The 14,819-nt window shown below is 40.1% G+C and overlaps 1 protein-coding gene across 1 annotated transcript; it reads left to right on the forward strand.

The window, feature by feature from the left end:
* Positions 1-776: 776 nt before the first annotated feature.
* On the forward strand, positions 777-9,826 carry INPP1 (inositol polyphosphate-1-phosphatase). Its single transcript, XM_034786059.1, is given in 7 exon segments — positions 777-842; positions 4,761-4,825; positions 5,488-5,510; positions 7,090-7,263; positions 8,516-8,690; positions 9,459-9,630; positions 9,632-9,826. Coding segments are annotated over 7 exon segments (870 nt in total).
* The last annotated feature ends 4,993 nt before the right edge of the window (positions 9,827-14,819 follow it).

A 14,819-nucleotide genomic window follows, 5' to 3' on the forward strand; every position in this document is an offset into this window, starting at 1 on the left:
CAAAGGAAGCATGGGGAAATGAGGGGGCGGCTGCACTCTGCAGCAGCTGCAGCTGCTATTATGATTCTGCTGGGATGGAGGCCCAGCAGCAACGATCTCAGCCAGTAACATCCATCACTGCACATGCTCCTTCCCACCCCCCTGGTGTTATGGGCAGCAATACCCCCCATTGTACCAATCTCTCCATTATTCCCTGGGTTAGATGTCAACCTCATCAAACTTTCTCCCACATCACCATAGGGGGTAGGGGTAGTAGCATCTCCTTTATCACCTTCTCCACTATCTATCTGTCTCTCCCCTATATATTAGGATAAGCAGTACCTTCCATAGCACATCTTCCTTCTCGAGCAGCAGGCAAATGACCTTTCTCAAGAGATCCAGATCCTGCAAAGTGCTAAGCAGCTCCTGAAGTTGGTTTCAGTGGGAGTTGAATGTTCAGCACCATGAAGGTTCAGGCCCTAGGAGAACAGGTTGGGCAAATGTGTGTGCAGTCTATAGCAATAGCTTTGTGTGTATGAGTGCATGTATGTGTGAGATGGGCAGTTTTTGCCCTGATGTCTTCCCTTGCTAAGAGGATTCCAATCCCCTCGTCCCAGCCTCCCACTCAACTTTAGCAGTGAGAAATGCTACAACTGGCTGACTATCTAAACCACCCACTGGAGGAAGAGCACCAGTAGCAACACTTCTCACCTTCTCTGCTCTTTAACCACAGCAAGAAAGAGCTCAAGTGTGGGTGAAAATAGCTGCTTGAGGGGAATGAACTTTCTTAGTCACTAATGACGCTTATTTTTGGTATTCCTGAAGGGAACATCATGTTCTCTTGTTATTTTGTGTGTCCTCAGGCAAGTGAGTAGCTCTATATGAATGACATGATTATATTGCTTTTCCCCTGATAGCTCTAATGAGGGCACTTTGGCAGCCCAGCAGCTATCACTTAGGGCTTGTACACATGGCCACTTATGCTGGTATAACGTATGTCGTTCAGAAGTGTGAATAAGCCACTCCCCTGAGCAAGGACCTAAGCACCGGTGTGGACAGGAGAGCTTCTCCCACTGACATAGCTACTGCTTCTCACGGAGGTGGTTTTATTATGCCGACGGGAGAGCGTAGAGCCTCTTCACCAGACGCGATACAGTGCCACAGCTCTGCCACTGTACCACTTCAATAGACTGTCCCATAGAGAAGCTTACCCTTAAAAGGGGCCTTCAGGAATCTAGATAGAAAAATACTGAGTTTATTTTGGAAATTTATGGTGAGACAAAATGTATCCCTTTATGTCACCTTACCTTGTGTTCTGCTGTCACTGTGGGAGATTCAGGGTGATCACCATGTGTATTCTGCACATGGAAGGGGAGAAGGTTGCTTGTTTTTGATATATTGTGGATTGGTTATTTATATTACAAAATATCAGTCCTGAGATTCTCCTTCACTTATGCCCACTTTACACCTATGTAACTTCACTGGCTTCAGAAGAGTTATTCCTGATTTACACTGGCATACAAGAGGGGGAAATCCAGTTCGTCAGCTTTACATAGAATGTTGCCCAAGATTTTGTTGTTGTTGTTTTCCCTAGGATGGAAATGTTTATGCAGTATTGGTATGTGTAAGTAGAATCTGTAAAACTAACAACCAGATTCATACTGTGAAGTAATATCACAAGACCTTCACCACTTCACAGATAGCACTTCAAAGTCAAAGGAGAAATAGTTTGAGGTGGACTGGACTAGATCTTTTAAAATATCCCAGATGTTGGATTATATGTGAGCTCAGTTAGGGCCTGATCCAAAACCACTGAAGTCAAAGAGAGTTGACTTTAATGAGTGTTGGATTAGGTCCTTTGCACCTTCTGGGTTCTCAAGACTTTATAAAGTATTCGAGTGTATAGAACAGCATAAGTACAGTAAATAGTTAATCCTGCTAAATTCAGCAAATGTTTAGCTTAACATTGAGCAGTTAAATAGAAATCAATTTTTTAAATCTTAGATTAAAGTTTGTACAGAACTGTGAAAAATGTAAGGCACTATTTTACTCTGAAGAAATACCTTTAAAAGATTACATTATTTTTATCACTTAGTATAGTTTTTGTTCTTAAAAAAGTGATACAAAAAAGAATGCTATCTAAAAACTGATATATAGTTAAAGCAGAACCCCTAGTGTGGACGTGATTATACTGGAATAAAGGTTACTTTATTAGTATAGTTTATTTCTGCATATTTATAGAAATAAACTATACGGATAAGGAACTTTTACACGGCATAGCTGTATCCAGACTAAGGGGTTGTGCTGCTTAAACTATATTGTTTTCTAAACCAATATAGTTAAATCCTCCTTCAAAACCCTCTTTAAAATTCTTATTTTCCATGATGCTGACAAATAACTTGACAATGGCTAGGCTGCTAGTGTCCCGAGACCATTGTCTGTCATGCTGACTAATACAGTCTCATTGTTTTTTAATACTTCCACATCAGTCTGACTGAATCTATCTGTTGTCTCTTGTTTTAGTCTTGGATTGTAAACTCTTTGGGGCAGGGACTGTCTTTTGTTTATTGTTTGTAGAACAGTGGAGTCCTGGTCCATTACTAGAGCTCCCAAGCTCTACATTAATACAAATACTATATAATAATAAAATGACATGAAAGCTATGTAGACAAGTTTTTTTAGTCTCTTGGATTTTTTTGGCTTGGCCAGCAAAAAGGAAGACTGATGTTTGTGTCTCTGCCCATAGTAATGTGTAGTTGTAAGCTATTTACGTGTACTGTTTTCAGCATAATCTGAACACACTTGGCTCTTCATTGTTAGTTTTAATAACCGCTACAGGTTTGGGTCAACTTGCTTGGACATTATTTAATTGAGACAAATTTATTTACTTATTGATTCATTCATTCATTGCTGAAAGTAAAATTGTTGCAAATATGTAGAGCCCAATTCTCCAATGTCTTAGTGCTGCTTGCTCAGCACAAAAATGCCTTAAAGCCAGTGTAGGCCGGTATTGGAAGATTCCTCAATGCTGGAGGAATATTTAGGTGGCATAAAGACGTTGTAATAGCTCCTGTGCCATCTCTTCTTGGCCAATGGTATAAGAAAGCATACAAAATCTAATGATTAAAAATCTTGTTAAGCTTTATTTTCTTTTGCCTTGTACTTTGTGTAGTAATATACAAAGGTGGAAAAATTAGTAGACAGTAGGTTTTAAATGCTATCAAATTGCAGTGATTTACATCCACAATAGTATTTTATATCAACTTTGCACAGGTCTTAAAGGCAGTGGAGAATCATATTCATTAATTTCAATAGGAGCACTATCTGACCCTATTTTACTACTGTTTGCCTATATTAACATGTATCATCTTAAAGGAGGAATGGGAAGATGGAGAGATTTGGAACAGAATCCTAATAATGCTTATCTGTGAATAATTCCTTCCACTGACTAGCCCAGAAACAAAGGAGATGATGTAGAAATCTAATTACCACGTTCGCATATAATGCGGCAGAAGGATCAATGGATGGGATTCCATTAGCAAAAGTTAAACAAAGAAAGTAGAAACAAGCTGAAAAGAAACTAATTGCCTTTAGACTTTAAAAAAATTTTTTGAATGACTTTAGTGTTTATTATTTTAAATATATGCCTCTTATAACTATCCATTGATTCACATGTAACTCATAATTATAATCTGCTGGAGTTACAGGCCCACACTGAGGAAAGAGAAATATTCCTAATGTTAAACACATGTAAGTTGACTGATTTCCTTTAGAATATTGCAAACATTTCCCTTGTCAGTTTTTTTTCTGCAGCATTAAAGATCTTATTTGTAATTCCATACCACATTTACCACTGGATTAATTAATTTTAAAGGTACTGTTCATGGCAATCTTCACATACAGAATTTTCAAGCTAAAATTAATCTTAAAATATAGCCTTCTCTTGCCAACTACTGTCATTCTGAACTTTTCTTCATATAAAATGAAGGATTGGATTGGCTCTGGGAATCAGGGCCAGCCCACAACATTTTGGCACCTGAGGCACCATGACAGGCCATAAACATTTTCAAATGGATCCTGAGCCCAGAAAGGTTGAGAACTGCTGGCTTAGACTATTCAGCATTGCTCTTATCTCCTGGACCTCCGTTCCACTGCAGTGACCATCAGGAGGATGAATGGAACTGGATGGTCTGGTAAACAGACAAAACCAGAAGAGAGAGGAAAAATGGAGGGAACACCCTCTCTGGGTACTGCTCTTAGATGTTGTATATCACCTACATCTTCTCTCTGAATAGTTGACAGGTATGTATGCTATCAGCCTGATTCAAATCCTATTGAAGTCAATGACAAGACTTCCATTGATTTCAGTGGACTCTGGATTTTAAACTGTTATCATTCCTAGGACAAGAGACTAATTCTCTGATATGACTAATCACCAGCCAAGTTTATGCTTTGTTGGCAAAGTCTGGAGAAGAAAGTTCTGTGGGAGGAAAAAAAGAGGTTACTTTGCTTCCTGAAACAGTTTGGTTCCATGGGACTATGTCTTGGGAGACCTGAGAAGCAAGTACAGTATAAGCCATGAATCTCTGAATTTCTGCAGAGTACAGTACTACATTATTAGTTTTGGACCTGATCTTCTATGGTTCTCTATGTTCTCAATTCCCACCGGCTTCAATGGACGTTGAGGACATTTAGCACTTTGCAAAATTGGGCCCTTCAAAGCTAAATTAAAATTTTGTTCAAAACTAAACATATGTTGTTTTTCTTCACACTCAATTTAGTTTCCAGGTTTGGAAAAAAACATTGCTGGGGAGGAATCCAATGAATTTACTAATGAGCTGGGTAAGTATGGGGTTATTATTATCTACTTCTTGTAACTTTATTCCTGTGTTATTTTGATCCTCATCTTGACACTCTGAAACAAACAGATGTTTTAAAGCTTTCCACTGTAAATACTACAATATGTTAAGTCCCATTTCAAATACCTTGTGAACATGGTATATTTTAGGAAACAGGAATGTCAGTGATAGAAAATTACTTCAGAAATGCTGCACACATGAATAGTTGATCTTAGATTGTACCGATAGCTAAAAAGCAAATATCTCAGGTTTCTCATCTATTGTTAGTGAATTTAATTTCCAACTGAAAATGTGAGTAGAGACAAAAACAGTATGGTAAATGTATAGTATAGTATTTATGTCAATTATACATAGACGTTCACATTATCAACTCTTGTTATGACTGGCATACAATAGTCTATACCAATGTATAGAAATCTTTAATGAGAATCATTAAAGATTAATGTTTCTATCCATCTTCAACGGTTTTGTAAGCATCGTAATCTGTCCATACATCTTTATCTGGGATGTTTCTTTAAAACTTGAAGAATAACATGGTGTATTAAGGCCTGATCCTATGCTGATTGAAGTTAATAGCAATGCTCCCATTGGCTATAATGGTGTAAGCTCAAGACAGTATTTCCTAATACAGAGGATGGGGTAAGTCTAGGCATGTTCTCATGAGAATGTGTTTCATCAACGCATCAATGACTTGCCTATTATTTTAATACCATGTGGATAACTAAAATGAAAACTGAATTCAACTACTAGCGTTGCCCAGATTCTAAAATATTAACACGCACAAAATATAGATTATGTTAAGGTTAAGATGCTCACTGCAAAATAAAAGCAAATAAACTCAGAGCTAACTATTAAAGCACTGACTTACACTATCTGACTCACTTTTCTGTGTTGAGAAATTAGAGGGTCCTAACACCACTGCATGCTGCCATTTATAATGGGGCAAATTCAGCCCTGGCGTAAGGGGAGGCCATGGCCAAAAAATGAAAAATTGAAAAATTTGAGTGCCTATACGTAAGCACCTAAATCCATGTTTGGGCACTTAATTGGCCTGACTTTCAAAGGTGCTGAACACCTGAACCTCTGATTAAAGTCACAGAGTCCAGTGAATTCCTATGGAAATCACTGTAAAAAATGGCTGGGACCAAGATTTTCAAAAGTAGGAGTCTAAAGTTAAGCTCCAACCTCCATATTTAGGCATGTAAGCAATTAGTCTGACTTTCAAAAGTGCTGAGTTCTTAGAAGCACTGAATTACTTCAGGGAGAGCTACTTGAAAATCAAGCAACACTTTTAAGTATTTGGTGCCTAACTTTAGACTTTCCAATTTGCAAATAGTGGTCATTATTTTTCTTTCACTTCAGTGTTGTCGAATTTCTTTTCAATATTGAATAAAACTGTATGTATTTATCCTATGACAACAGATGTTAAATTGTGTAAATATGTAATTGTGGACTAATGAAAAGTACTATCTTGTAAGAAATATGCACTTGCATGCACAGTAACCTATTGTTTAAACCAAATAACTCAATCTTTTATTTAAATTTTTTAAGTGATTTCAGTGGGCATTTTGCCTGAGTTAAGGATTCTAGGATTTAGACCACTTTCTTACTGAGCGTCTCCATGGTATGCATGTTAATCGGGGACATGATCTTCCATACCTTGTATATCCAACTGTCAGTGAAATTGGGTTTGTCAAGTGGACAGGGGAGGGAATTCTAATTAGTATTGAAAGTAAAGAAGCAGAAAGAAGAACCTAGCATTGTTAAAAAACGATTTCTGAGAAACTTGGGAGCCTTGTCTAACCTCCCTGTATTAATCACCACAAACATTATTTTATAAGTTTTCCTCTGGTGACAGAAATTCTGTAAACAGTCTCCTTTTATGGACATTGAATTTCTCTCCCCTTGTAAGTATTCTCACACTTCATATCAAATTGTCTGTACTGGGCTATCTTGATTATCACTTCAAAAGTTTTTTTAGCTTACATAATTGGCCTCTCAGAGTTGGTAAGACAACTCCCACCTGTTCATGCTCTCTGTATGTGTGTATATATATCTCCTCAATATATGTTCCATTCTATGCATCCGAAGAAGTGGGCTGTAGCCCGCGGAAGCTTATGCTCTAATAAATTTGTTAGTCTCTAAGGTGCCACAAGTACTTCTGTTCTTTTTGCGGATACAGACTAACACGGCTGCTACTCTGAATCCTTTTATGTTAGTGTTTTGAAGAAAAGATCAAAGTTACCATTTGCTCAACGAGATGAAACTGCATAGTTTCTTAGTAAAGTTCTTGCTGGTAACATTTTGGCATCAAAATTACTAGCTGAAGTAGTTCATTAGGATGTTGCATTTACAGACCCACTGGATGCAGTAAAGGAGATAAACATTCCACAAGATATTCTGGGTATCTGGGTGGATAATATAGGTAGGATAACTGAGGAATTTATACCCTCGCTAGTATACTGTATCACCATGACCACAATCAACCTTTTCCTGTGGAAATAATTGGTATGCACTGGACACACCAGTCTTTTTCCTATTTAATTGATAGAAGGTTTTTATTACCCTTGAGCCCCTTTTGTTTCTACAGGTATAATTGAACCTATACTGTTGTGCCACTGGGACCCACTGTGCCTCAGGGGGAATTCACCCCCTGTGAGAGTAGGCAGTGGTGACACCACCACTCACCCAGGGGACTCAACCAGGGAAGGATAGCTTTAGTTTCTATCTGGGACTCCATAAAAGTTTTCAGCAGCAGAGGATTCCCCAAACAGCACATATCCTGGATACTCTAGCCCAGCATTTCTCAAATGTGGCCACCGTGGCCACATGCGGGCACCAGTGGATTTTCCTGCGGCCGCAACAGCCTCTTGTGCAGAAATGGGGGAGGGGCAAAGCAGTGGCCCCTCCCTGCAGCGCTCAGGGGCAGGCTTCAGCCTCCCCTGCCCAGTTCAGCCAGAGGCTCCAGCGACAGGCTATAGTTGCCCCTTACCCAGCTGCAGCCACAGGACTCTGGCAGCGGGCTTCAGCTGAGGGCCTCCTGAGGTGGGCTTCAGTCCTCTCCCCGCCAACTTCAGGGCTTTGGGTTTCAGCCCCCTGATAGTAGCAGGGCTCTGCCTGTGGGCTCGGGGCTTCAGCCCACCTCTGGCTCCAGCCATGGGACTCTGGCTCTGGGCTTCTGCAGGGCTGGCCTTACCGGGCGCTGTGGTCCAGAGGCAAGAAGTGGGATGAGCCTGAGGTCTGAGGCCATGGAAGAGAGCCTGAGACAATGGGGGAGAAGCAGTGGGGCCCGGGGAGGCAGCGGGGGCCAGGGGCACCAAAATATAAATGTACAGTATTTTTACTGTTGAGTTTTCCTAAAGTTAATTAAGTATTTTAGGGAAAAAATTGTCACTCTGAGGCTGCCAAAAAAATTGTTGTGAGAACCCCTGCTCTAGCCATGCCCCGTCATTGGCCAATGCCACTCCTTTTTGAGTATCCACTGGCTGTCTCCATGCCAACAGTGGGGCAGTGGTTGCAAGAGGCCACCTTGTGCCACTGCAGCATTCTTCCAGCTGGACTTGCCGTCCCTGGGGCCAGAAGTCAGTGTATTCACTGCTGACGCAGGCCCATTGTGTATATACTTAATCATGGTTCTAATTGTGTCTTTAATTGTTATAAAATTATTCCATTTTTAGATTCCACTTCCCAGTAAATAAAAGGTTCTGCAGATGTCCAGCCAAATCAAGGAGTTTTCCCATCTGGGCTTCCATGTGTAACTATTTTAAATGGAGCATATGACATACAAACTGGGATGCCTTTGATGTTAGTCATCAATCAACCATTTGCAGCACAAGATCCAAGGAGAGACAGGTAAAAAAGAGAAATATTTTGAGTTAGTTTTTATTCATCTTGCATTTACAGTTCATAACACACAAAATTCAGTCAAGTATAGCCTAAAACACAAAATACGCATTTATATTTATGAAGTAAACATGTTGTGCTCAATGCTTATTCAGTCCTCACGCTAGCAAAAAATCCTATTGCAGTCAATAGGAAGTTAGTATGAGAAAATTGATGGTCTGATTCTGATCTTCCATCAATTTTACACTGGATTATTTCAGCTGAGTTATTCCTGCAGAAGAATAAGTGATACCAGAACCAGGCACTGAGTGAATTCAGCAGGATTTGGCCCCATGTAAAATCCATAGAGGTTAATAATTTTGCTGCTCACTAGTGGCACTGTTTTCTTAAAGTCAAATGGAGCTTATTAAACAAAACATATACAAAGATAATACTTCTCTCTGTGTTGTTAGGATGGCAGTGGATGTCAAGGCCTTAGACCCATTAGCTTGGCAGTAATGCTGTGTATTGGAGCCTGGAGGCTTGGGTGTGAGAGTAACCTTGAATCTCTCTCTTCTTGGCTCAGGAGTACTTGGTACAATGTAGAAGAGATATACACAGGCTTCTGGGGCAGAGAGGTAAAATGATGCTTTTCCATATTCCATTGGTGCTTCCTATCACCCATTTTATAGAGCTGTACTAATGTGTGGCTCAAAAAGAACTGTTTGCCTAAATTCTTGAGGAAGAGACCCAAGATTGGTCCCATCACCATAGGGTGAAATGCTGGCCCCACTGAAGTCAACTGGCGTTTTCCCTGGGAAAAGGATTTCACCCATGGTCTCAACATGCAACTGGTTACAAAAGCCTTTGAGTTGTACAAGGTTTTGTTGATATTTATCTCATTTCAGAAGATTCCACGTTCAAGTGGAACTGCTATGCCCCGCATGCAGTGTTGAGATCCTTAGGAGGAGGGAATAGTAGACTTGAAAGAATGCTTAATGAGAAGACAAGAAATAATGCATGATGTGCCACATTTACTATATAATGTAAAAGTTTAAGGGGCCACTGAAACAGAAAAATGGGCCAGTAAAGGTGGGGTTGCAGCTTACAGATCTGAGAAACATTTGGGAAGCTTTAAGTCTTCTGATTTAAAAACCTCTGTGTGATCAATGTGTTACCATAAATGGTCAATCAACCTACTGTAAATGGTAGAGGACTTTTTCTTATTTCATTTGTTTTAAAGAATGAATTAAATACAGTTTGATGAACAATTGCCTATGTAGCTTCTAAGGCAAAACCAGATCTCTATATGATACACAACTGTAGTGAAACTTGCCCCAAAACCAGTTGCTCAGTAGAGGTGGCCTACTAATAAAGGGAAAGCTGAAGAGCCCATAGTACACATGAGGATGCTTTGAGGCAACCTTTTAAGACCAGAGGTTGCCTAGCATGCGTGGTCTCATACAGATTTCACTGCATTCTAATCACATAGTTCTTGCTCTAAAGACCCGATTAATAAAACTTCCATTGATTTGTAGTGGAAGCAATATCAGATTCATTAGCTGTGACTCTTTCTCCTTGTCTGTTTAGCAGGGGGAAATGGAGGAGGAGTTGGTTCCAAAATAGCTTGGAATATCTACACACCACAAATCTTGCTTTACAAAACCAAGAGGTGCTGAGTGTCTCCTGCAAGGTGACTAGTTCCCTCACCAGCCCTTGAAGTTAATGGGAGTTGAAGGGGCCAAGGTTAATAACGTAGCTGAATTCGAAGTACCTTAGTCCGAACTTACCGCGGGTCCAGACGTGGCAGGGAGGCTCCCCCATCGATGCCGCGTACTCCTCTCGCCGAGTTGGAGTACCAGCGTCGACGGCGAGCACTTCTGGGATCGATCCGGGATCGATTTATCGCGTCTAAACCAGACGCGATAAATCGATCCCAGAACATCGATTGTCTGCCTCCGGACCCTCCGGTAAGTGTAGACGTCAGTCGTGCACAACCCTCACACGCCAGTCTTGAGATATGAACAGCTATCAAACATATCCTGAATGGTACAGACAAAAACAAAAAATAATGTACTAAAGAGATGTGCCAAACAAATTTATTAAGCCAAGTTTAGACCTTTTGGAACTTACAAAGGCAGGGTCTTTCACACTCTGGAAATATAGCTGGGGCTGTCATGCACTTGGAGTCTTCTAAAAACACTACAATCAAGTGCCCACTCTGGTCTTAAAGTACATTTCCCATTAACAAAAACACAAACAATAAAACAAATATTCAAACATCCAAATTCACCTCTAAATATATTTTGCAATATAAAACCATTTAAACAACTACAATTATTTCAGGGTCTTCACATCTCTGTGCAGAGTAACTGATCTCATATCTGAGTATATAAAATAGTAGGTTTATTATTGTTACTATTTTTAATAAACAATACCTATTGTCCAGTGTAAAACAAGGCAGATTCCACATGAAACCTACTGGTCAATGTGTGTTGCGTCTCCCTCTGTTTGCAATGGCCACAGGAAGTGAGTCTGTTACGGTCTTCAGCTGCGGAGCCTCACTTTTTAACTCAATCTGTAGAGACTCGTGCTTTTTGGCTCTGGAAGTCCCTGGTGTCAACAAAAATGGGGGAGGGACTATCACACATATGTATAGATACTGTTTCAATGTATAATTAAAACAGAATTTCTCAAAGGGTAACATTCCTCCCTGTGGAAAGAGCCAGCACAAAGTTTATGTATGATTTAAGTCCCAGTAATAGACCCAGTGCTACAGTGAATTTCACTCCTAAACCACAAATAATAGAAAATGTCATCTTAGACCCTTATCCTGCAATGAATTCTTTATGGGCAGAGCCTTGTACCCACATGGAGTCCCACTGAAGTCAGAGTCTGCCTTCATGAAGCTAGTTGCAGGTTCAGGGCCTTAATGCTTTTACAAATAAACAGTAGCTCCTGTCTTGGTGTTCACCCAGTGATATGTAAAAGTGCATATGTAAATATGAAAGGCATATATCCTTTGTAGTTAGTATTTGTTTTTACACATTACTTTACTTTCCCTTTACCAAATGAATTTAATGCTTGTAAAGGTGCCAAATTAAAAGCCCGCTTCTCCACAGAATAGTCACATTAAGGGCAGTGGCATTTCAGGGTTATCTGATTGCCTTGTCAGTAGGGAATAATAATTTTCACACCCCTGAGCTGCATCTGACATTGCTTTTGATTCCTCTGTTATTCACCCATGAGGATGTAAACAGCAGAAACCTGCTTATTCATCATCTGACTGTTTTTCAGTTCTCTGCCAGGGTTTTTCTCTTATTGGCAGGGCCGACGAGGGGGGGGGGGGGGGGGAAAAGCCGGTACAAATTACCAGGGCCCGGCGGTCCAGAAGGGGGCCAGGGCCTGGCTTTCCCCCCTCTCGTCGACCCTGTTTAGCCAGTCTGCCCTTGCTGGGGGGCCCGAAAAAAATTTTTCACCGGGGCCCGAACCCACTCTCGGCAGCCCTGCTTCTTGGTATCAATGTCTTTGTTTTGCTCTTGGAAACATAGTAAGTGCATTATGGACCACATTGTCAAATGATTAGAGGAGTATCTGCACATGCAAAATTTACATGCACAGTTACCTGATTTGTGTGCATAAAGTAGGCATGCACTTTCATTTCTGACATGTTTGAAAATCTGGGCCTATGTTTACAGTACATTCTGCACATCTGTGTATTTATTATATTCACATACTTCCAATTTGTACAAAAGACATCTACAGTAAATTTGTAGCAGTATAGTAATATTTTCCTCAATAAAAATTACTTTCTCCTGTCCAATGAGTTTATTTTTAAATGATTAATTCATTTTCATGCTATGTGATATACTCTTATTCTTATTTTTTAATACTTGTGTTACATTGTATTGGCCCCAAACAGGAATCAAGACGCTTTGTGGCTAACTACTGAATACACACATAATGGAAGAGCCCTGCCCTGAAGAGTACAATCAAAGTATACAGCAAAAGACAACAGTTGGATGCAACAGATAGACAGGAAGCACAAGGAAACAGTGAGAGGACTATGATTTGTGTAATAAGCAGCAGCCCTTGCACTCATATCCTCTGACTTCATACCCTTCTCCTCTTTACCTAATTAGGGTTTGCTTTTTTCATTTATGTTGCTATATTAATAAGAAACTCTCTTCCAGTTCCTGACAGCCATTTTTTCCTTATTTCTTTCAATGTCTTGAATGCCCTCCAGATTAACACTGGGAACTATGCAAGTTTTGTGTGCTGTGTAGAACACTCTTTGAACATGAGGTATGAGAGCGTACATCAAGGGATAAGCTATGTTTCATAGAATCATAGAAATGTAGGGCTGGAAGGAACCTCAGGAAGTCATCAAGCCCCCTTCGCGGAGGCAGGACCAAGTAAACCTAGACCAGTGCTTTTCAACCTTTTTTCATTTGCCGACCCCTAAAAATTTTTGAATGGAGGTGCAGACCCCTTTGGACATCTTAGACATAGTCTGTGGACCCTCAGGGGCCCATGGACCACAGGTTGAAAACCACCTTCCTAGACTATCCCTGGCAGACATTTGTCCAACTTGTTCTTTAAACCTCCAGTGATGATGATTTTAGAAATTTTTTTCTAATATTTAACTTTAATCTTCTTTGCTGCAGATTAAGCCCATTACTTCTTGTCCTACCTCTAGTGGACATGGATAACAATTGTACACAGTCTTCTCTCTTTATAACAGCCCTTAACATATTTGAAAACTGTGTTAACGTGCCCCCCCCCCCAGTCTTTTCTCAAGACTAAACATGCTCAATTTTTAAAAATCTTTCTTCGTAAGTCAGGTTTTCTAAACCTTTTATCAATTTTGTTGCTCTCCTCTAGACTCTCTCCAATTTGTCCCAATCTTTCCTAAAGTCTGACACCCAGAACTGGACACAGTAGTCCAGCTGAAGTCTTACCAGTGATGAGTAGACCAGGATAATTATCTCCCATATCTTACATACGATACTTCTGTGGATCCAAAATCATTCTGGGATGTGATATTTCACAGCTGCATTACATTATTGACTCATATTTAATTTGTTATTCACTCTCACAGCCAAATCCTCTTCAGCAGTACTACTACCTAACCATTTCCCCCCAGTTTGTAGTTGTGCATTTGATTTTTCCTCCCTAAGTGAAGTACTTTGCACTTGTCTGTATTCAATTTCATCTTGTCAATTTCAGACCAATTTGTCAAGTTTCTTTTGAATTTAAAGCCTGTCCTCTAAAGTGCTTGCAATTCTTCCCATGTTGGTGTCATCTGCAAATTGTATAAGCATACTCTCCACTACAATATCCAAGTCATTAATAAAAATACTGAGCAGAACCGGACACAGGACTGACCCTGTGGAACCCCACTACATAAGTCCCCTTCAATTTAACAGTGAACCATTGACAACCACTCTTTGAAGTACAACTACGATCCTTCAACCAGTTGCGCCCACACTTCCTAGTCATTTCATCTAGACCACATTGCCCTGGTTTGTTTATAAGAATATCATGTGGGACAGTCAAAAGCCTTACTAAAATCAAAATATCACATCTGCTGCTCCCCCCTCCCCCCCAACGTACTAGGCCAGTAACCCTGTCAAAGAAGAAAACTAGATTGGTTGGCATGATTTATTCTGGATAAATCCATGCTGGCTATTCTTTAAAACCCTATTATCCTCTAGGTCCTTACAAATTGATAGTTTAATCATTTATTCCAGTATCTTTCAGGGTATCAAAATTCGGATGACTGGTCTATAATTCCCCAGGTTCTCTTTGTTCCCCTCTTTTAAATATAGGTACTATGTTTGCCCTTCTCTAGTCCTCTGGACCTCATCCATCCTCCATGAGTTCTCAAAGTTAATTGCCAACAGTTCCAAGATTCCTTCAGCTAGTTCCCTAAGTACCCTAGGATGAATTTCATTGGACCCTGCTGATTTGAATACATCTAACTTATCTCAATATTCTTTAACCTGTTCTTTCCCTGTTTTGACTTGCTCTCCTTCCCCCTTGTTGTTAATATTGTGTTGAGGATCTGATCACCATTAAGTTTTTTAATGAAGACAAACACAATATACATTAAACTCCTCAGCCTTCTTGATATTGTCAGTTTGCTGAATCCCTTAT

This window comes from Trachemys scripta, chromosome 11 (assembly GCF_013100865.1).
Source record: "Trachemys scripta elegans isolate TJP31775 chromosome 11, CAS_Tse_1.0, whole genome shotgun sequence".
In the NCBI taxonomy this organism is placed as follows: Eukaryota; Metazoa; Chordata; order Testudines; family Emydidae; genus Trachemys; species Trachemys scripta.